The sequence below is a fragment of the Anguilla rostrata genome, chromosome 17 (genome assembly GCF_018555375.3).
Source record: "Anguilla rostrata isolate EN2019 chromosome 17, ASM1855537v3, whole genome shotgun sequence".
NCBI lineage: Eukaryota > Metazoa > Chordata > Actinopteri > Anguilliformes > Anguillidae > Anguilla > Anguilla rostrata.
Window position 1 is genome coordinate 149,865 of NC_057949.1, and position 24,860 is coordinate 174,724.

General features: G+C 39.2%; 1 protein-coding gene across 3 annotated transcripts; it reads left to right on the forward strand.

Annotated features, from left to right (window-relative positions):
- Nucleotides 1-308: 308 nt before the first annotated feature.
- Nucleotides 309-23,845, forward strand: si:dkeyp-113d7.1 (uncharacterized protein LOC407709 homolog). Of its 3 annotated transcripts, none has more exons than XM_064316050.1 (2): nucleotides 309-628; nucleotides 21,893-23,845. In XM_064316050.1, exon 2 carries the CDS (start codon nucleotides 22,082-22,084, stop codon nucleotides 23,564-23,566), a length of 1,485 nt encoding a protein of 494 aa, XP_064172120.1. In that variant the 5' UTR covers nucleotides 309-628; nucleotides 21,893-22,081; the 3' UTR covers nucleotides 23,567-23,845. The 3 variants fall into 3 exon arrangements, with proteins under 3 accessions (XP_064172120.1, XP_064172121.1, XP_064172122.1); XM_064316051.1 differs by lacking the exon at nucleotides 309-628 and adding an exon at nucleotides 676-1,040; XM_064316052.1 differs by lacking the exon at nucleotides 309-628 and adding an exon at nucleotides 3,573-3,754.
- The last annotated feature ends 1,015 nt before the right edge of the window (nucleotides 23,846-24,860 follow it).

Consider the following 24,860-nt stretch of genomic DNA (forward strand, 5'->3'; position numbering starts at 1 on the left):
ACACGTTACAACAAACTAGGCTGTAATTTATTTAATGGCATATTTTATCGTTTAGCCTACATTGTATCCTAGTTATTTCGAATGGTTTGGAACACACCTCGATTTCTAAAACGGACACTGTGCCCCCGTCTTCTTCGAGAGGGGTCTGCCTGCAGAGCTCCTCTGTGGAGTCGCTTCTTCTCTTCTGACGTTTTTTTATGTACGCTATAAGGGGAGAAGTAACTAGAGTTGAAAACGATGAAACGAAGAGGTAGCCTATTGGATTGCGGCCATGCATATTCGCTCCCGGGTGCGGAAGCGAATTGACCGCATCTTGGAGCAAGTTGCGCGCGCAATCACCATTCATAATATTAGTGTAGGACAGAAAAATACCTATGAAAACCCCTTAACCCTGGGTAAATCGCCGACGATGAGGGGAGGGGAGTGAGAGAGTGAAGGAAAGAAAGAAAGAGGGAGGAGAGGGGGAGGGAGGAGAAAGAGAAAAAGGAAGGAAGGGTGATCGGAGAGTGAGGGAGGCTCAGGCCGAGGTAGACGTGGCGAATCCGCTAGGGTTAAAAGTACCTCGAAGTCCATCCGAAAAGCGATTTAAACGGATAGCAGCAAGAAATGAACCGAGAAAAAAAAGCAGGTAGCGGCCTTTAAAATAACATTTTCTATTCCCCCCTTTGTTTCTACCCTCTTTTGATATACGTGTAATGAATGCTATGACGATAGTAACTGGTAAGCGTGTGGCCCAGCACGGGTTTTACTGTCATAGCGCGCTAGCTACGTTACCTTTTGTTTTGACTATGCAAGCTAAGCTAGCTGTGCTAACTGCCAAGATAACTTGTTGGCTAGAGAGTTTGTTGCATTGCCTAGCACACACGCTAAGTTGGCTATCACGCTGATATAAGGACGGAAAACTCAGTCGGTAGTATCTCTTAAGTGGTTTTGATATGAAACTAGCTAGTTACTAGGCTAACTTTCGTCAACTTCGCTAACATTAGCTGGCTGCCGGGAACGTTGGCGGTACTCTAAACAAGATGGCTACGACTAGCAAGGTAACGTTAGCGAGCTAGTTGGGTCTGTTCATTGTATTTTTCTTATATAGCCGTTTGCTAATATAACCGTAGGGAGATAGTTTACGGGAATAGTTGCATTTCTTCTGAAAATATTATATTGTGTGTAGGCTAGTGTTTTTTATTTAAACTAGCTGGCTCTGATTGGAGTCGTCTAATTAAGCTAGTTTTCTAACAGTGGGTAGCGTACCATAGCTATGTTTATCATTTCACAGGATTCCAGCTAGCTAACTTGTTCTGTCTGCACATGTGAGTATGGACCAAACTGAAATAATAGACAAACCTAGCTACCAGGTAGTCTAGCGCTAATCGGTGAACTGAATACGTTCCGTCTAACCCTTAACTTGCATGTTCGGGCAAGAGATGATCTGACAACTGGTATGTGACGGTCTGTACAACAAACGTTATGCGTCCATCCTTTGCTAGTCTGCTGCTAAACTGTATCGAGTTGTACAGCGAATTAAGCTTTCAGGACGAAGTGCGCCTTGCAGCACCAATTAAATTGAACCAACTTCGAAACATGACAATCAGCTAGCCCACAACAACCCGGTTTAACAAAGAATTTCATTAAACAATAAACAATTAAACTTAGTGTTTTGTACTGTTGTGTTAATGTAGTGGATTACAAAGTGTGTGCTTGATGTTAAATGTATGTATATAGATTATAAATAACGAGTAAACTAGTTACTTGAGGTTTGGGCATAGGCTGCAGTTTTTGTTCCGAAAATACAAAGGATTGATTTAGCTTGTTTACAACTGTGAATTTATTTATTTTTTATTTTTTGGTATAGGGCCTTTATCAACTTAAAGGCACAATAAAGTACAACGTATAGCCGTTTTTGCTATGTTTAATTTATGTTACTTGAACTAAAGTCAGAAATGACAGTAGGCGGTAAGGTCACCTGCGTACTTCATTCCCCGATGTGTCAGTGCATCAAATTAGAATTGACAAACACATTCGCATCTAGCCTAATCTCACCAAATAAGCCGCTGGATGCTTGGTTCACCCCCCGAAGTCACCTTTTGTTAAAAAAAAACGCCGATGTCGACTTGCTCATTAAAAAAAATCCCTCATTGACATGTTTCAAGAGGCTGCATATGTTTTTTGGCGTTTCCCTTTCCCTTTGCAATTACAAACATGAAAGATAAAAAAGTTTATATATTGTGCTGGTAGCCTACTTCCTTCAGTGCAACCGAATCAGGTTTTGCGCCATAGGGATTTTTTTCCGACCGAAAATAGGATTAACGAGAATTATGTGAATAATATTCGCACATACACATGTAATATCTGGAATCAAACTCTGTATAATATGCTTTGGTGTTACTTTAAGTGTTTTCCTTGCTTTAAACCATGGACCCTAGAATATCCCTATACCAGCCATTGTGAAGAGAGCAGGTGGTCAGAAATCTCTAAACCTGTCATCACATATAAAGATATAAACCTACACTAAACCTGAAATAATTTATTTTAACCCAATATGAATACACCATTCCTGTTGTGGTAGTAGATAAAGCACACTTACCCTGATAAGCATTGAATTCCTACATTTACATTTACATTGTACGCCAAGGCGTAACTCCAGCCAAGTTACGCCTTGGCAGGGCATGCCCCATACCTATATGGCACAGAGAGTTTGGCACTTTTCAGGGTTCCCCACAGAAATAGCCACTACAGCCATAGACTCAGCCCTTAAAAACATTAATTTCTGTACATTCTGACCCCATTTCAACAGACAGAATTCATAAACAACTTCACAATAAAGCCCCAAACTAAGGGGATTTTGCGTTTTTTCCTTTTTTTTTCCTCCCACAAATGCTCCTAGCCCACAAAGAATATGTTTCTCCATTGGTCATTTTACGTACATCAACTAATAAGTTTGGATGCAAACATGAAATGATCATATATACAAGTGCGCATGTTTAAAACAATACAACTTTGCATATCTGATGTCTACTTACCCCGTAGCCTGGTGGGTACTGCTTTTATCTTTTGCTTGAAACTGTTTACAAGACTGAGAGACTGGGGTTAAATTCCCCCTTCTGACTGCAGCAAATCTCTAACCTTTGCACTGGCTTGCTGGCTAGCTAAAATGACAACATTTATAGTTGCTTTTGTGTCTGGAAAATCTTTCCGGGACAGTTCCGCTTTCGGCATTTTCAGCATGTTTAACGTTAGCTACCTTGTGTGTGAATACCTTCCATTCTTGTACGTTGAAAAACGTGTTTTTCATAAGATACATTACTGGAAGAGTCGTTTTGTCTCTCTTAGCCAGTGCGATACCAGCTGATGCCAGTAGATGGAAGTGGCTGCCAGTCACTAGCCGTATTTCCATAAACGCATTTTGATGCGCATTTTGCCATTTCGCGCATGTTGCTGTTTATGGAAACAGTAAAATGCGCAGAAAGTACCTCAGATTCGCAAATAAGTTTTTACGCTCGCTTGAGGTGGTTTTTGCCTTCTTCGAAAAAGAGTTAATGCGCAAAATGAGAAATGGAAACAGTTCGAATAAGTTCTGACGTAGCAAACATTTAAGTCACATGACTGATCAGCCGTTTCCGTTGTCAGCGTCTTCTCGGATATTCCCAGAACGGGAAGAATCATTGCATTTATTTCTCTTCGTCTCCGGACAGCATGAAACATGGCAAATAGGCTACTAGCTGATGTGAAAGAACAATTACAACTTGCCCAACTGAAAGTAATTCCTGAAGACCTCTCTCCATTTTCACTGTAGTTTTTCGCTCGTAGACTTGTTTTGTTTCTGGTTTGCAACCTCCTCTTCTATTCTGTTTATTACAGCCATGCGTAACGTAGCCTACACCACCAACTTCGGACGTAACTACGCTTTGCGTAGCCTGGTTCATTCCCTCCAAACCAGTTAATGGAAACACTCTTAATTCGCATTTTCTTTTTTGCGATATTTCAAAAGTTTGCTTAAAATTCGCTTGACCATTTAATGGAAACGTGGCTAGTGTGAGATTCGTAGGCACAGGACGCCTTGCTTGGTGCTGCTGGAATACAGACAGTCGCTCAGCTTGTTGGTAGTATGTGGTCAGCTAAAAGCTGTTTTATTTGCAGGTAAGACCGTATGAAGCACAATTTTTCAGTAGTTTTAGTTAGAGCCGGACCGATATATCGGTGTGGCCGATATATCGGCCATTATTTGACTTTTTTGACGACATCGGGATCGGCAGTTATGCCGCCGATGTGCCCCGATTTTTAAATAAGTATAATAAACAAAAAAACAATGATTATTTATGTGTATTTGTCTGTGCGAACGTTGTAATTGCTATTTACTAGAATTATCCAGTAGAGGGAGCTCTAATACAAGTGTGAACTGCAGCAGCTGACGCGCTACTTCTCTAATAAGACGTTTGTTACTCGTGCCTCATCCAATATTCTCCACTGCAAGACTTGTATGCACAGATTCGATTGCCGCAATAAAGGTATGTATATTTAGTGAAAGTTTTTAATTAAATGTGTTTATACGACCACTATGTTTATCAATCCTCATTATCAAACGAGCGAGCTAGCTAACATATTTGGTTCACTTTAGCAAGCCTTTATGAACTGGAAGTGAGCACATAAGCAGCGTAGGATCGACATTTCCAGAGGACATCGCTGTATTCTCAAATAAATAACCAGCCAAAATAAAATGGTGATTGAATGTATCACACATTTGTTTTCTTATCTGAGATAATGATATTTGCTACTATATGATGCTGTGTAAATAGCCAACGCGTGATTGCAAGCGAGTGTGTCATCTAGTCACGCGTCATCGTAGCAAGCTAACCAGACAGTAAAAACGCAGATAAAACACTTCTATCATGGATCATTTTAAGCCATGTTATCTAGCTTTGTTGTGATAACATGAGAGAAGGATTGCTGTTGAAGTGAATCAACCAACAGTTGATTCACTCTTTAGCTCCGCTAGATAATGTCTTACTCTTTGAGATCATGTAGTAGAAATAAAACAAGAAAATATAATTAATTTAACTTACTGAGAATATATAATAAGAAATAATGAGGCTGTGCCAATAGCTAATGCGTTATTGCGAGCGAGTGTGTCATCTAGTCACGCGTCAGAGCGCATTGTAGTTTTTTCACCGCCTAATTCTTATGGACAGGGATGCTCGCTAGATAGCCTTACTCTTTGAGATCATGTAGTAGGAATAAAATAAGAAAATATAATTAATGTACTGAGATTAGATACTAAGAAATAATAATAACAAATTAATAATAATAACAACAACGACAATAATGATAATAATATTCATAAAAATACATGTTTGAAACTGGAAAACAGATTTTTTTAAAATTCATTTTTTATAGATGGCTGGAAAAGAAAGGAGTAAAAGCAAGGTGTGGAGTTATTTTGATTTCACACACTTAAAGATGGTGTTAATATATATGTGTAATTTAATATAATCTTTTACTTTTGTCTAAGAAGTTCTTTGTGTGTTTATTTTTGTTTTTATTTGTTTGCTTGTTAAAAGTTAAATGTTCTTAAATATATAAACTTTAATAAAATATAAGTTTGATTGATATGAAAATGTTGCACTGTTTGACAAAATATCGGTCAAAACATCGGTAAACGGTGGGCTAGGACTCTCCAAAATCAGGATCGGCATCGGACCCAAAAATCTGGCATCGGTCATGCTCTAGTTTTAGTATGCATACAAATTCTTGTTGACTTTTACATGCTTATACACAATAATGTTGGCTAACGTGTTCAGTTCAGTTTTTAAACCGTTGTTGGTATATTAGCCATCTCCTGTGTGTTTTATGTACCTTGCAGGTCAGCTAGTTTCGATAGCTAGCCTGTAGCAGCTGCTTTCTCTGGCTCTTTTTATACTCGATGCCTGGATGAACTGCCGAAAAAGAGAGGGTACCTGATGTCCATCATCTTGCTAAAGCGAGCAGTAAAGCTCAGATGTCAGCAGGATCGGGGTTTTGTTCAAGTTCATTTCATTAGTCTTGACTGCGGCTTTTGGTGAAGCACACACATTCATTGTGATGATGTTAACTTTGTCTCTGGATAGTCTGATGTTTTTGCCTGATGGTTCTGTGTTAATATGCTTGAAATAATTTATGAATCGAGCACACCCTTATAGGCAGTTAATCCTTTTGATTTTCCTAATTATTGCTGTCCTAAAGCACACAGACCTAGTCACATGACATAACAGTGCTACTCTGTGTGCCAGTGTGTAGCTGGGACTGCCCTGTCCATCCACATTGCAGCACTGCTTTTCCAGAGGGCACAGTATACAGAGATTGGCACCTCAGTTGTTCCCTGTGCGCAGCTGTACTGAAATAGCAGTTATGGCATAGGCCAAGAACAATGATAAGTCAGCTGTTGTATTTCTCTTAGCTGATTTATTGATTGGTATTTGTCCAAAAGAACTATGTTTCAGAGTGTTAATGCAGTGCTTCTCAAAACCAATCCAAGAGGGGTTTTTACAAGAGGATTTTAAAAATTTATCCCTGATACATTTCCGTGTTGAACAAGTATAGGCCTAAATGTGATTCATTTAGCAGTTACAAGTTAGGTCATAGGGCAGGCGTGACCAACCCAGGTCCTGGATAGCTGCAGGGTCTGCTATTTTTGTTTTTGCTTGGCAGTTAATTAATCAATTAAAGCAGTTGACTACACAGATGACTCTCCTCACCTGGTTTCTTTGGACTACTTTTTTTATACCCTGCCAACGTCTACAGATGAGAAATTAAGATTCGAGGATTATAACCTGTACTCTTCTGTTCTTTTATTGCTTTAGCATTACGTCTGTTTTATAAAATATTAAGCATTCGTGCTGGGACAGCATATTACGTACCAAAACATTCAAACAATTTAATTTGGCTGCTGAATATTTTCATCCGGATTTTCTTTGTTAGCCCGTTATAACTGACTCTAAACGCTTGACACAGTAAGTGTGAGGTATGTGGAATTTCTGCGTAATTTGCATTGGGGATGCAGTAAAAGAAAACAGGATAAAAATTACATTCCGCACTTTTCGTTAAGGTAAAATAACAGGTTAATTCTAGTAATCGTCCCTTTTGCTTTTTCAAACTGCCATAATTTTACTCTGCGATTCTTCAATTCCACAAAAAGACCAGGAAGACTAGATATATGGACTCTAATTGATGGTGCATGGTTCGCATCTGGAGGGCACACCAAGTATTTAGCTGCTCCGCTAACTTTAAAAGATGAAAGAAAAACGGTGGCTGTACCACTGCAAAATTAATTTAAATTTTCACGCAAGTCCCGAGTTTTCATTCTATTTATTCTTGTCATTTTGCGATATGGAAATGACGATGATAGTCAAATTAATCAATTCACCAGCAAATTGTTTACTATGTGTGCATGTTTTCTGCTATAAATGTTGTTACCAGTTATTTGTGGAATGTGAATGCATTCTGTCGCCTCGAATGTCAAGACATGAAAGTGAATGTTTGCATAAAAACAATGTATGTTTGAGAGGATATATAAAACAGTTACAATCCGTATATTGGCCTGTTACATCCTGTTTGTTGCATAATAACAGTCCAAGTCGAACTACGAACTTGACAACGGTAAAATAATGTGCCCAAACGGCCGCGGAAGAATATTTCAATTTCAGGTGATTAAGTCGATAAAAATCAATAAATACCATATATAGTAAAGTAACCATATATAGTCATTGTTGGTAACCAGTTGTATAAATGAAATAAATCACACCGGGCTGTCCCGTTATTGGAAAATAATGTACTTCGGTGCCAGTATGGAGTTAGAGAAGAAATCATACGACAGATGGACTGACGACGACATCGCTTTTTCATATGTCAGCAGACTAATTTGCCTAATTGTCGCGGGTCTTTAGACCGTGGTGGAAACGCAGACAACAATGGGCTGAAGGGGACCCTTGAAAAGTAGTTCCTGGGGCTAAAAGTTCCGGGTACTTTGGGTGGAAACGCGGCTATAAAGTTTGAATTCAAGTTATTATTTTGAAAATAATAAATCGGTTTGCGGCTGCAGATTTTTAAAAATGGCGGTTGAAATAAAATGCTGCGAGTACTCGACCAATCAGAAATGTTCAGCGCTTGCGCCCCACCCCAAAAATTCCTGTACTTTTCGAAAGTACTACTCCCCGAGCAGGGACTTTTTGGGGGGTAAAATAAAGTCCCCGGAACTTAATTTAGATGGTTCCTGTGGTGGAAACTCACTGAGTTCCTCAAAAGGTTCCTAGTTCCTGGGGAAAGTTCCTGCAGTGGAAACGCGGTTTAGGTCTCCTTTTACTAAGCTTAAAGAGATTAAGCATCTTAAATCTTTCCTCGTTGCTTTTATCTTTCAAATCAGGAATCAATTTGGTTACTCTTCTTCGAACCTTTTCCAGCCCCTCTATATGGTTCTTGTAGTATGGTCCCCAGAACTGCACATAATACTCCAACTGTGGTCTAACAAATGTATTGTATATGATAAGTATAACTTTCTTGGATTTACTTAAAAATAAATAAAGAAATAAATAAATAAATAAAAAATTGTTTTTACTGCTACAGAACAATGCCTAGAATCTGAAAGGCTTTGATCAACCATTACTCAAGTCATTTTCAAATTGAGCACATTACAATTTTGTTCCTCCCATGTAGTAATCCTGCCTAATGTTTTTATTTCCCACATGGAGAACTTTAGATTTGGCTATATGGAATTTCATTTGCCAGTTTTCTGCCCACTTCTGGATTTTATTTAAATTTTGTATTACTTTAGTAGATTCCAAACTATTAGCTGGGCCTCCCAGTTTTGTATCATCTGCACATTTGACAAATTTATTTCTATGTCCCAGTCAAGAACATTGATATCTTAAGAACACGTTTTCAATGTACATAAATGCCAGGTTACTCACACATACAAAGCACTATAAGTCATTAAGACTTGCAAAATCTAGGCCTGCCATTACTTGAAATAATTTAGGAAACATTGGGTAGCAGTATTGCTTTGGAATATAGCATGTTTAATTTGTATTGGCTAAAATAGCCAATATTTTTTCTTGTAACTTGGCCTAATTTTGATATCAGTACTGAACAGTAAATGGCAGGCCTGGATTTTGCAAGTCTTAACCCCTTAGTGCACATACCAAATCTGGCCAATCCTTGCCCATTTAGGGGATACCCTATTTAAAGCTTTATAACTCTCCAACACCACAGAGTGAACACCACAGAGACTCAAAGAATGGCTTAAATGAAGCAAGACATTTGTACCATTTACAATACTAACCTAGATTAGTTTATTCATAATTTAGGAAGGAATAAAGTGCCACAAAACCAATTGTTGCACTACAAGTGCACAAATGCACTACAAATCAACTGTTTTGACTCAGGAAACTCACTGTTGCATCATTTCCAAGTGGGAATTACAAGCTTTTCATCAGTGCAGTGGTCAAACATGTCTAGGGGTCCAGAAACATCCAGAATATCTCCAAAAATGGATAAAATGCTTTTTGTCCATTATAAAGCATATAAATGAGCCCCTTATGAATGTTTAAGATGAAACGTTGATATCAGATTTAAAAATAGTGCAAGAACATTGTCACAATGCGGTACAGTACCCAAATGTGTAATAATGACCTCTTGTATGTAGCCTATTTCTGTACTCCACAGTATGTAATGTTTTCTTGTATGGGGATGGGACAACATTAAAACAATATTCAACCATCCACCACGTTTTGGCAGTGTTACAACTGTAACGTCATATCTGGTGTATGAACCACAAAAACTACTAAGCTACTAATGAACATTTACATTACAGTGTGAAATATCCTCATTATAAAATACCACTAGCCTATTTAAAGACACTTAATTTAAAAAAATAACGCATATAACCGAAATATTTTGAGCAATAATCCTTGCATAGCGATGATGAAATGTTATCTGTGTTCAGTCAACCAATCCTGTCATTTTGTCCTCTTCTGTCTTACTCCAGAAAACGATGTCAGCTCAGCTATGCTCAGAAGTCCTCAGTAATAAGAATATTTACCAAGAATTTATGAAAATCATTGATAACTTTTTGTCAGGTGCAGTGTCTTTTACTGCTACCATAGAGTGAATACGTAAGTGAAAGCGATGATGAGAAAAGTTTCGGTTACGCTGAGCTATAAAATGCTATTCCAAAAGAAAAATTAGACGTGTTATACATCGTTAGAAAGCTTACACTGTCACCTACTGAATAAATGAATTGTCAATCAAGCCAGACTGTACTGAAAAGGGGCACAATGCTGTAAACAACACGTGTGGTATTACGCACAGTTAAGCCGGGCACCCACCTCACACGTAGCATAAGCGCCGCCTAAGCAGCATGGCGAAGCAGCGTGGCGCGGCGCGTCGTGTGTCCACACCGGTTCCGTTTGTGTCGCGCAAAGGCTTGCTTAAAGCTCTGTATTCCTAGTAGCTCTCGCAGTCTGCAGTGGAATTAGCCTACATCGTGTATTTCATGTTTTTTCACGACTGTTCATTATGGGTAAGTGAATACTTGGTGAGAGACCTTTTTCAGTTTGTTAATTTGGTAATATTTTGTTAACTCATGTAAATATGTGAGAAAGTAAACGCTTTAAAGAATTACCATGAGCTTAAACCGCAACATAGCCTACATAATACTCAATCTCAAACTGTATTAATTTATTTGCTTGGTTAACAACTGTGCCAACTTTATGAAGAATATGTAATGATCATAATAATAATAAATAATCTGTAATCAACCATTGGGAATTCCCGTGTCATCTTGTTATTCACGTCAAAACATTTAAATGATTAGATTTAGTAAAATCAGCTAATCATCATAAAGATAGCGTAACAGTTTAGTCTTGAAGGGATATGAACACCACAACGCCATGAATACGGGAAGCTTTGAAGTACAAGTGCAATGAAGGCTTGCTTACAACTTTATTTATAAAATAGGTTTATTTTCATCAGCCAGACCACTAAATAATCTGATTGATTAAAGCTCTGTGGATTATCTTATTTTTATTAACAAGCCCTTTTTGAAAGCACGACAAACGAAGACATCGGAGAAGTCAAATAGGCTGAGCAGTGGTTGGTTAAAAACTACCTTCCAACACTTCAAGCTAACAAACCGCTGCTCAGTGCATTCACTTCTGCATCATTCAATAGGCTATGTCTCTCTGTGTTGTATTTTCAAAAAATTAGATGGCAGAAGTAAGTTTGCCTTTTTCCCAGGTTCCAGTTTTAATTTTTGTTTCTGCAAGGACAATACATAAACAAAAAGGCTTGTATTTTTTAGCTGCTTATGAAATATCTGGTGTTTATCTGGCTTTATCCTGTTCACTACTACTGCAAGAGGGAACTAGGGACATACCCCCAGTAATATAAGGATGAAATTTAAGTCAGAGCATGTATACCTAGCATTTTAGAGCATATTTCTGTGTATAAACAGGTCATCATGACGGCGGCAAGCCGAAAAATAGAACAGAAGCGAAAAACTACGCTTTAGTTCGCTTGTGTCGCACAAGTTTTACACCCAGTTCACACCGTGTTCGCGGCTGGTGTAGAGGACGTCGCCCGCTGCCGTTGTAATAACAGTAGTTAACTTACGTGCGTTGTACGCTCGCGGCCGCTACGCGTGCGGTGGGTGTCCGGCTTTGTATTGCAAGCTACCCAGGCATCACAAATGCGCGTGTATTTCACAAATGGATTATCCAAGACAATGTATGACCACTCAGTCACAAAAGGGACATCTCTATGTGTAAAACCAATGGTATGGTTGTATATTTATTCAATATTTAGTCCCAGATATTGCCATATAGTCTGACATGGCATAATTCTTTTTTAAATTGTCTTTTTGTGTTTGTTTCGTTTATTTTGTTATTCAATGAGCAGCGTTTTTACTGCTGTATTGGTATATCTTAGGGCTATTGTTGGGTTTATCTTGTTTATATGATGGAATACGATTTTTGAGTGGTGAAAGAATATTTCTATGAATGCCCAGATTGACACTATTGTCCATTATGTCAGGGGGTGTAATTGCAGATGAGACTGCTTGGAGGGAGCTTTGTTAAATGAATGACCAGCGCAATTTGGTGGCGCTGCGTAACTTCGTATTCGGCAGTGTTGTTGTGTATCGTCTACTAATGAAACTAGAACACAGAATTTCTGTTTTCAACTCATACTTTGATTGCAGGAGCAATGAATGTCTGAGTTGAGCAATCTAGGCACGCTGGTGGGCCGACCACTTGGGGATTGTGCTTATAGTGCTTGTATGTGTGAGTAACTTTGCACCATCAGAAACCCAGCACACATCTCCTTGAAAAGCAATTATGTACTCACTCATTTGATTTACATCTGACAAGCTTTCATTTACGAAATGATCAGCAATCTCCTTCAATTTTAACTCCCAAGCTCGCAAGTTGTGTACCTTTCCCTCCTGCTTCATTTTTTGTTTTCTCTTCTGAGATCCACTTTTTGTGTTTATAAGGTTTCTAAGGCATGTTATTATGCTTAAGTGTAGCTAGGACTCCTCTTTGCTTTTTTCTTCAGTGAGCGTACTGACCTTCCAATTTGACAGGTAAAACTAAAGCCAACAGTTGTAAAAAATAGACACTTGACATTGGACAATAGCACACACAGGCATATTTCACAGCAACCTTTGCATTTCAGAAAATAACAGTAGTACCAAAGAAATGACCACAAAGTATTTAATTGAACAGTGTAAACAATATGCGTTTGCTTATTGAACCATATATAAAACAGATGGCACCAGCCAATTACCATATTCTGTGATGTCCAACGAGTTTCTCAGATGCAATAAAAGGGCTTGTGCACATAAATTACTGCTGGTTATGAAAATGTTTGCCATGTTTTTAAATGTAAGTGTTTTTAATGGGATGTTGTAATTGTATGTCGGTAGAGAATAGGGCTAGCGAACATTAATTTAGAAACGTGGCATATGCAGGTAACGTTAGCTGCAGTAACTTAGTACAAAAGTAGTTAAACAGTAGAAACACCACAGTGGTCAGCTTTTTTAACTTAAAGTGACAATCTCGAAGATTTCAGTTTCGTTCTCTGTGGCGGTGCCAATGGCGAGAAGCGGTAATTGCAGGTGTGTTTTTGGGAGCAATTAGGGGTTAGGTGTCTTGCTCAGGGACACTTTGACATACTTGGCCATAAATGGCTTGGGAATAAGGTGGTGTCTGTTATTTGCTTGTGCTTTTAAAGAAGGCAGCCCAGCAAGCACAATTCAGCTCTGGGTTTACTTCCATATGGCCTGGCTATATCCTAGCCAGCTAGGTAACTTTCACATTGCAACCAAATCTAGCCGGTTCACTGAACGTCTAGATCAGTGGTTTTCAGTCTTTTTGGGTCTAAGGAACACCAAATATCAAACCACATCCTCAAGGCACACCAAGTAATTAATTAGCCATAGTAATTAATTATTAAGAATGTCACGCACATTATGTTTATTAGGACGATTTGCCCCATATTGCACATGGCTACGTTGCACCAGACTGTCAAATGATTATCAAACAGATATAGGCTTATTTAAATCAGAAAGACAATCTCATCATTTATGAAAAATATGCATTGAAATGGACTGGAGCAAGAGATCAACATGGAACCAGCATCAGTGTTAACCAAGCGGCCAAAACCAGACTTCGTTTTTGAAGTTCATTTCCTGGTGTTGTAGTTCCTGGTTGCTCACTAGCGCCACTACGGATGGCTCCAGTATAGGTGTTTTCATATCCGGTTTCCATGTAAGTCTACGGTACAAATGCAATTAAATTATTGACTTTGTATTTTGTTATCACAAGAACAAATAGTCATAATAGGTGTATTTTATTCGTCTTGTGACTGTCCATGGGTCGATTTCATGATTTATTGCGTCATTTGGGCACAGTGCCAATATTTGTTCTGGACCAATGAGGTACAGCTTGCGTCACTTCCAGATTACTGCGCAGGACTGAGCTACAGTAGGGGCTACAATCTGTGGTCACGGGTGGGAGGTGGCATCTCTTGGCCTTGACATTGCGGCTCCGACCACGGTCCACCTGTGCGAAGTCAGAAAATACAGGCATCCCATTTTGTAGTGGTTTCATTATAGTGTGTGCTATTTACAGCTGCACTAGACGACCATAAAATAATCCTCCTCTGAAGTTTTGCGGTAGACAAGTCATTTTTACTATTTCCTTTAGCCCACTTAACCATATAATTAGTTGGCAGAAAGCTAACGCTTATTTGCTATATGTGGTAGTCCAGTAGCCTATGCTAAAACAGTTCGCAACTTCGGTTACCAAGCCATTTGACTAGCTAGCTAACCCTAACCGGCAAATATTCCATCTGTCAAACGTGTTTGACGGCTTGTCAGTCGTGTACATTCCGTAAATGTTTACCTGGGCTATGCTGCACGAATGTGACAAAGCTAGAAGCTAGCAAGAAAATAATAATTAGAAATTCAATGTACATTATTTTTGTCTTTATGCAACAGGTGGAAAACTTGCTCTTCAAAGTGCGTTGTCATATTTACACGCCTGTAAATCGGTTATTAAAATACTTGGTAGATTTGTTAATCACCGCTGACAGTGTTAATTTTTATTCGGTAAAAAGTGACTTGCGAACGATCGGTCAGCTAGCGTCACCCAGCAAGTAAACACCACAAACGACGATGGAGTAGTAGCAGTTAATGGCTCATTAACTGACTGTGGCAAAAACCTACGACGATAACTTGCTTGGTTAACAGCAGATCTACCAGACAGTTATATGAAAATTAGCCTAGTCAAATCACCAGTAGTCTACACATCTCTGATTGATTGACCATCAGTGCAGTCGATGTTCTTCCCCTGTAGTTCATATTGCTAATGCGTGAGCTAACCACGGATAGCTTACCTAGCTCACTGGCAAGCTGATATGCTAGCTAAGCATATTCGTTTTGCCAAGAAACATAAATTGAAGATAACTGAGCATAAATGTATTATTAATGTCATACATATAACGTAATTACATGACACAGTACAGTCACGGATGGAAATTAAACTCCGTAAACATTTGATCATATATTTTAAAACATAACGGCAGACAGTCAGCTAGCCTCAAGTTCGTTCTGCAATCGTTCGTTCAGGTTGATGGGCTTTTCCGCACCGGACTGTCAATCACATTGTAAAAATCACAAGACCGCTTAACTCTATGGTTTTGGCTCCAAATTGAGAACATGGCCGCGCCCGCCATTGAGCTTCAAAACGTGTTTTACAGACCCACGGAGAGGCAATGGGTGACGTCACAGTAGCTTTGTCCATATTTTTTACAGTCTCTGGTGTTACCATGTCTGCAACTAAAACATTACTTCATTAATGAACAATAACAGATGAAGCAGGTACACACACAGTCACAGTGCTATCGCGTTGTTGATGTACAGCAAGTAATTTCCCTCAGAAATCAAACTGAGAATATGAATAAAGGCCATGGAGAGATATAATTTACAGAAAGCTTTAAATAAATGACTGCAACCAAACATTTTTAATTATTAAGAACATGGTCCTTCAAATTTCCACGGCACACCGTTTGAAAACCACTGGTCTAGATGGTATGTCATAATACAGTCTATATGTTCGGTAAAAGACTGGCTAGATTTGGTCCACAAGGATCGTAAAGTTGCAAAAGCAATAGTTTAAAAATAATAGGCAATTATTAGTTTGCAAATAAGCGTGTGCAACGATTTGGAGATTTTCCAGATCCTTAGGTGGAATTTGATCCTGTGGCTCAACAGTCTCATTGGCAAGCATGGGTGGCAGTGTAGCACAGTGGGTAAGGAACTGGGCTTGTAAATGAAAGGTCATAGGTTAGATTCCTGGGTAGGTATTTAGGTAGCAAGGTATTTAACCTGCATTGTTTCAGTATACATCCAGCTGTATAAATGGATACAATGTAAAAAAAAAATTTAATGCTACATAAAAAGTTGTGTAAGTCACTCTGGATAAGAGCATCTGCTAAATGCCTGTAATGTACTGCAAGCATATTACCAGTGAGCCACCAAGAAGTAGTTGCTGTGGCTGCAAATTGTTTTGGTTAAAAATATATATGTCAATTTTGCATCTGTATGTGATGTTTTTATTGTTGGTGTAGCTAAATGTCCAATGGGCAGATGTATTGTTTGTGGGCCTGGAGCATTTGTAATGATGTAATCAGGCAGGAAAAAGAAGCCAAAGAAGGAAAAAAACATAAAAAACCCTAAGTTTGGGGCTCTGTTGTGTGGACATTGTGGTTATTTCTGTCAAACTCTCTATGCTGTATAGGTACGGGGCATGCCGCCCCACCAAGGCGTAACTTGGCAGGATGGCATACCTGCCATCCCAATAAATAAAGAAAAGCAGTGGTCCCAGCACCGATCCTTGTGGGACATCACTTCCATCAGTTGCCTTCTCAGACAATATCCCTCCTACGACTACTCTTTGTGTTCAACCCTGTAGCCAGTTTCGAAACCACTCTGAAATATGTCCTCTGATTCCTACTGTCTTCATTTTGCTAACAAGTCTCTTGTGTGGTACCTTATCAAAACATTGGAAATCTAAGTAGATAATATTATAAGCCTTGTTATAATCTTGGTAGCTTCTTTAAAGAATACCAGAAAGTTTGTCAAGCATTCCCTTGCAAAAACCATGCTGGCTATTCCATGCTGGATGTTATTTTCCAGAAGCACTAATCTAATGATAGATTCCAGTATTTTACATGTGACAGAGATTAAACTGACAGACCTGTAGTTTCCTGGATCAGTACAGTCCCCTTTCTTATATATTGGTATTATATTACCTTGCATCCAGTCTTCAGGTATTTCTCCAGCTTTTAAGGACTGTCTAAAAATAACTGCCATTGGTTTAAAGATGATCACACCTAACTCCTTAGAGTACTCTTGGGTGCATGTCATCAGGGTCTGCTGCCTTATTTGTCTTTAGTTTAAGTAATTCACCCAGAAGGCCTACTTCTTTATCCTTTATCTAAATATCTGATAAGACATTCTCAGTACTGAATATGCCTTCCAGTCTACTAGCAACCTCTTCTCTAGTAAAACTTTTAACAAAATAACTATTTAAGGCATCAGCAATATTTTTATGCCTCTGCGACAGCACAGCAATGTTTTTGGGTTGTCTGTCCGTCTGTCCTGATTTTCGTGAATGTGATATCTCAGGAACGCCCTGCAGGAATTTCTTCAAATTTGGCATTTGTCCACTTGTCCACTTGGACTCAAGGATGAACTGATGAGATTTTGTTGGTCAAAGGTCAAGGTCACTGTGACCTCACAAAACATGTTTTTGCCTTGAGGGAATTTTTTCACACATGGCACAAACCTCCACTTGGACTCAAGGATGAACTGATGAGATTTTGGTGGTCAACGGTCAAGGTCTCTGTGACTTCACGTCCATCCCATTCTCTCATGAACGTGATCTCAGGAACGCCTTGAGGGAATTTATTCAAATTTGGCACAAACGTCCACTTGGACTCACAGATGAACTGATTAGATTTTGGTGGTCAAAGGTCAAGGTCAGTGACCTCACAAAATGCTTGTTAGGCCGTAACTCAAGAATTCATATGCAAATTATGATAAAGTTTCACACAAATGTCTAATAGGATAAAATGATGAAGTGATGAAATTTTTTATCCAAACTGGCTACTGGTTGGCGGAGGCATTCAACCGTGAGGCGGTATTTCTAGTTATTCTTATAAAGCTCCTTCTTCATTGCTGATGCACTTAATACCCTTTTCTTTTCCTACTAAATGGACTGCATTTATATAGCGCTTTTATCCAAAGGGCTTTACAATTGATGCCTCTCATTCACCCATTCACACACACACTCACACACCAATGGTGAAAGGCTATGCAAGGTACCAATAAACTCAAAAAATGGATAAGAGCCTGAATGTAATTTGAAGGACAGTCATGCGTCCATATCTGTGCCAGGTAACTAAATGTTTTAAGTTTTTCAAAATTGGTAAAATTTAGTTGTCGTTATGCATCACTTCCTTAAAAGAAAGTGTCCTCTGTCTTAAGCTAGACTGCAGAGTTACCAACATTATGGTTTAATGTTAGCTTGCATTTAGCAAGCATCAGTGATTACCCAGCTAACGTTAGATAGCTGGAGTAAGCTAATAAAAATGTTAACTTGTCACTTTTGAGAAATATTATGTTTAAAAAAAAAAAAAAAGCTGGAGGAGAGTGAAAATGCACCACCAATAGGTTACCATAACATTACTGGTATAGTAACAGTGGTAATGTTAAGTTACTTTAATGATACATAATGACTTCGACTACTGACTCCTGCGTGGACTCTGACGCACTTGCACACAGACATTCACTGTACATTTATTTATATTTATTGGGCCATTCAGTGTACATTTATTTATATTTATTGGACCAGCAGGTCAGTATTTTATTTGATTTCTATTTTATCTTTTTTATTTATTTTTATTCTTACTTATTTATCTTTGGTTTGGTTGACTCTTACTCTTGTCTGTACCTCTCCTGTGTTTCATCTCACTGCTGTTGCTGCCAAGACACCAGAATTTCCCTCTGGGGATCAATAAGGGTTTATCTATCTATCTTTAATTGAATTAATGAAACCCATTGTGTTCTGTAGAAATTATGCCATTTTGGTTATGAGGTACCCATTACTTACAAATTTGAAATGTAAGTTAAGGGTTTTTTTATGTGATTAAATTGTCAAAATCATTCAAATAGCATAAAGGTTTGTCTATAACTGAGACCGTAACAGCAAAAATAGTTTCAGTCTATGGGTGGCTTTTTAATTCTGTTCATTATCTGTGTCGCCGGTACAACTTGAGGTGAAAAGTGCCATACAGATTTCATTTTCACCTGGAGACATGGCCACGGTAAAAACAATTTAAAAGTGCCCTAACACAAAATGTGAACTCCTGTGCAGCAAAATGTAATAATGTGCTAATAGTACAATACAATTTAATAAATGGTACAAACAGACCTCAGAAGTACGTTTTTGGTGAAACCCCCCCCCCCCCCCAAAAAAAAAAAAAAAAAAACAGCCAATTGTTGTGGATTTTACCTTCAATGGAGGCAACTAATTTAGTCAGGTCACAAAGTAATTCAGCAATAGAACTGTTATTTGACCAAATAAGAGAAACCGTTCAAGCACTCATTTCAACTTCTGTTCACAAGTTCTGCCTCTTATATCTTTCTGTAAGCTGTCTTTCTGCGGGGTAATTTGCATGGTATGACACTTTCTTACTCCTCCTCCCATACCAACTTTCTGTTTTCCTGAGAAACTTTTTGCTTCATCCCAGAAACCCTGACGAAACGTTGAGGTTCCTGGCGCCTCAAGGCGGAGGAGGGTGTTCTTATTATCCATCTTGTTTCGTACAGCTTCTCTTCATTTGACATCATACACAATACATCCATCCATCCATTATCTATACCCACTTATCCTGAGCAGGGTCGCAGAGGTGCTGGAGCCTATCCCAGCGTGCATTGAGCGAGGCAGGTATACACCCTGGACAGGCCGCCAATCTAGCGTAGGGAACACACACCATTCACTCACACACTCATACCTGTGGGAAATTTAGAGCCTCCAATTAGCTTACCTGCATGTCTTTGGACTGTGGGAGGAAACCGGAGTATTCAGAGGATATCCACGCGAACACAGGGAGAACATGCAAACTCCACAGAGAAAGGCAGAGATTTGAACCCACAACCTTGCAGTGAGGCAGTGGCTACCCACTGCACCACCGTGCCGCACTATACACAATACATGCAGTATTCAAATACAAATACATAGGCTACTGATTAGGATATGAGCAAGTAATGGTCATACATATAGGCTACAACCTGATTATATGCTTATAGCAAAGGTACTTTTTACTATGAAATTTACTTCATTTACAAAGTATCCCTCAAGTCATGTTTACGTATTCGTGACCTTCTCAGACCCCTGTGTTAAGCCTCTTCTGTCCCTTTTGTACTAAAAATGATTGCAGTTTAAACTTGGTGGTACACCCAGATCGTTATCTATCTTAGCTCATCCACATTCCTTCCTCCTCGAAGGTTGTTTCTTCCCAGTACCTTTCCATTTTGCACACTTAGTTACATACATGGTTTTGTTATAAACACATAAAAATAGTTACACAGTAAGCAAGCTTGTTTTCTATCACACAACCACCGCAAATAAATTCTCAACCTGTGTCTCTTGGTCTATGGCAGACTGTCATATTTTGCAGCAACTGCCGCTGTATGTCCTTTTCCCAATACGACAGGAAGTTTATCTATTGTGGGTAATTGGGAGAATTTCAAGGTTTAGAATTTCAGAAACAAATTTCTCATTTAAAAAAAAAAAAAAAAAAAAAAAGTTCATATTGAAGGTTCATCTCTCAACCTCACCTGTTATACTGTGACAATATATTCTATTCTCCTTGGGTTTTCATGATTTGCCTATTGATCGGCCTATTTCTATGGCTAGACTGGTCATTGGTCATATACTTGGTCAGAATATGCCTCTGCTTTATATCTCTGAAGGCGAAGAAATAATCTACCAATTATTTCTTCACGAAAAGTACAATGCTATTTTCTTGGTCCCAGTAGCATTCTACTTTGTGTGGAGATTTTGTTTTTGTCCAAAAGTTCCAAATAAGAGTGGTTTCATGATTTGGTTTACTGTAATTGGAGTTTGGCCAGCAGTGCCGGTTTGAAATTTATGTGTCAATTGATTGAACTTGTGTTGGATAATTTCAAGACCAGCTGACTGAGGGGACTGGCTGTAGTGCTGAGCTCTGTGAGTGCTTCAAATTGGTGGGAGTATGTAGACTTGAATGTAGCCAAATTTATGCAGTTTTTTTTGGACTGGTACAATTAGTGGAAATCAATTTCAATTGGCTATTTCTATTTCTCTTCTACAGAATACAGCATGCGGGGACTCTTGGTTGTTTATCCCATTTAGTGTACTGACTGAACCCTGTAACTCAGACCCATATAGTGATCACACTGTCAAAAGTCCAAATTTTAATAGAAATTTTGGCTCATTGGTCTGTCTCTGTAAATTTTCCATTAAACTATTTGCATTAGCGTTTATATTTTACAATTGTATTTATGTTAATGTATTTTATCTTATGGTATAAATCTTAAATCAAATTCTGTTTTACAAACAGAAACACAAACATGTAGGTTATTTTAAACTGTTGGGCCTTTGTGTCAGCTATCTATTGAACAACAATTTGCACATGTATTTATTTATTAAATAAATAAATCCACTATTCAAAATGGCTGACTAATCTTCGACTGTTGCATCATGCTATAGCATCCTATAGCCTTAAGTTTGTCCTTAGATTAGATCACTTGATTTTAACAAGTCAGGATTGTTCACATGCCCTCTTCTTATAAGAAGTGACTTAATTTAAGGATAAACTTAAAGCTATAAGACAGTCAAAGACATAAGACAGTAAAGTTAGGAACTTTGTTATTACAGAAGGGTTTATAAAGTTGTGTTCAAATTTGAGAATATTTTACAGTTGCTTCTGTACTGGATGTTTGATGGTATCTTTATGTAATACGCACCAAGGAACACAGACTGCTTGCTGTTTATATGCCTAAACTATATGAATTGGCTTAACCGAGGCACCGGAGACATGTATTTGTCTGCATGAACAGACAAATCGGTCTCTTGTATTGAAGTAGACTGTTTTTGTCAGCTGTCTACACTGAGGAACAAAGTTAATCTAATAGTGCAAATACCTGAGATTTACATCCAACTCAGATTCAACCCAAAAATTCTGTAGTTGAACTTAGTGCCAAATGTGACTATTCATATATAATTTTCTTTTTGTGTTGTTTTTTTCCCCCCTCATCTAGGGGCCACAGACCTCAACATTTTCCTTAATGTGTGGAAAAATAAAGGACTCTTTTGAATGACCATCGTTACCAAACTGTGGCCAAAACAGGTACCAGCCGACCCCAAGTAAGGATTTACCACAAGTATCAGGACTAGCCTTGACAAAGGCAAGGAGTGTTAGCAGAAAACAGTGGGAATAGTCTATTCTTATGGCAGAGTTTGAAGCTGAGTGCATAACATCAGGACTGAACACACTAGCATCTGAATGTGCCACGCCAACACTTCACGTTCTACCTTCGGAGTGTGTCATTCCGTCTCTCGACACAATGGCTTCCAACGGTTTCACGCCAGCTGTCAACACACTGTCATCTGAGGTAGCAGAACCAATGGTCATGCTGCCCTGTGTGAAAAGCGACCCAGATTTGGACACTATTCGCACAGTGGATCTCTCTGAGATCCAGCCACTCAGCACTGCAGCGCTTGGCTTGGAGCAAATCAAAATGGAAATCAGTGGTTTAGACTACATCAAGTCTGAGCATCACACCGACCTTCACTCTTTCCATAGTGCCGACCTGGATTCCTACAAGGCGCAGTACGAGCCAAGTCTTGTGTTCGATTATATTACGCACGTATCCGACAGTCTCGAATACATCAAGTCAGAGCAGCATGCTGACCTACAGTATTACTATACGACAGAGCTAGGCTCCATTAAAACAGAGTATGAGCCAAACTTGATATCCAGTCACATAAAAACAGAAATGAACGGCCTGGAATCGATTCATATGGCCGAGCTCCGATCTGAACTGCACAAGCTGAGGCCAGAGAGTGCCATAGACGGCGTTGGGAAACTGGACTCTGACTTCACAGCTGGCGGCCTATACGAGCTACAGTCAGCCCAGGTGGGGAAGGGCTCAGTTGGGTCTAGCCAGACAGGGGAGAAGGTCATACCACAGCGCAAACCACGCAACCTTACTGGTGAGAAGCCCTTCTCCTGCACCCAGTGTGGGAAAAACTTCAGCACTTTGGGGAACCTTAAGACCCACCAACGCATCCATACAGGAGAAAGGCCATACACGTGTTCACAGTGCGGAAAGAGTTTTGGCCAGGCTGGAAATTTAAAGAGGCACCAGCTTATCCACACAGGACAGCGACCTTACAGTTGCACACATTGCTCCAAGGGATTTACTAAAGCAGATGACCTGAGATCTCATCAGAGGATCCACACTGGCGAGAAGCCCTTTTGTTGTACAGAGTGTGGGAAGAGCTTCAGCCAGTCAAAAGAACTTAAAACTCACCAGACCAGTCACACTGGGGACCGCAGCTTCTGCTGCCCCGACTGTGGGAAAACCTTCACTAAGGAGATGACCTTTCGTTCTCACCAGCAAGGTCACACTGGGACCAAACTGCACTGCTGCAGCCAGTGTGGCAAGTCTTTCAGCAATTCAGGAGTCCTAAAAACCCACGAGAAGATCCACTCAGGGGAGAGACCATTCGCCTGCACCCACTGTGGTAAAAGCTTTGGCCGCTTAGGACACCTTAAAGCGCACCAGCAGATCCACACAGGAGAGCGGCCATATTCCTGTCCACAGTGTGCGAAGAGCTTTAGCCAGTCTGGTCACCTTAAAGCACATGAACAAATACACAAGCGAGAGGGGGCTGGAAGTAGTAACAGCAGTCTTAATGATAGTAGTTAGACAATGTTTACTCCTTTTCCTTTATAAATGCTATATATGTCAGTTTCCTTATGTTTTCATATTTTATGTCCTTCATGCCTTTTGTTTTCTGGGTCCAGCTGTAGGCGCATGTTGGGTGGTGCTGCAGAGAGAAGGTCTTGAGAGAATGGTAGTGTTTCTCGTCTCCTCTGTGTTTTGTATCGTGTCACTTAAGTGATCAGTCACCTTGTACACACACATTGATAATCTGTAAATCCTAAACCATGTAATGGAAAGAATTATTAAAGAAACTAACACAAACTTTGGTTTTGCATAGTCATGGTTTTGATGCATTTAATTTAATACACACCATCGATTGAGACTGCTGCTGATTCAATTTTATTAATTAGAAGGAAATTCCAAGCTGAGATTCTGAATGCACTTGTCCATTTGTGAACCGTTTCAAAGATTTTTATTTAGCCTACATCAATCTGCATCACTTGAAGTTGTGTACTGACAACCACACGCATACAGTAACATGTATTACAGTGCACACTACAATCCAATGCAATGTTAAGTTTCATAATAAATAGCATATGCTACAAGTGTTGGTCTACTCTAGGTGTTCCCACTCTAGTCATACTTGCAGCTTTAGAAAGAGCATTGTGAACGTTTCGAAGCACTTGCACAATAAGCATCAACTGCAGCAAAAAGAAAGAACAGGCAGTTCTGCCTAAGTTTAAAATTTACTAATAGTCTTAAGAGAGCATCTAGCACTGTTTCAAGCCTTAATTGAACACCTTGATAGACAATGTTATCAGGCAAATGACAACAGGAAAATTCTGTGGGACTTGCAGCTAACACATTATTAGTGGAATGTTATGCATTAACCATTTCGTCTCATTTACAGTAAGGGGACTACATGAGTGGAAGGATCGCAGCAAAATATTTTTCTGGCACAAAGCTGCACAGCAGTATATAAAACATAACATATTTAGTTTCCCATCTTATTGGTGATATTTTAAAATAGTCAAATTAAGGGCAAATAGCATTTTAATATTAAGGAAGTAGTACATCATCAGTGCTGCACTCTGGATGAGAGAAATGCTGTGAATTGTTTTATAAAGGGTGCTGTGCTAGACAGCGTGGTGCCGTTTGCACAGCGCCGTTACTATGCCAAATGTGTTCGGTGGGACACCGATTCTTAAATGCATACTTAAATGCACTTCCTGCTTTTGGTTACACCACAGCACCCCTGGAACAGAAACAAATTATTCTGGATTGTTGCAGAAGAGGGATGTAAATAATTGGCTGACTGGATACTTGATTTCTCTAC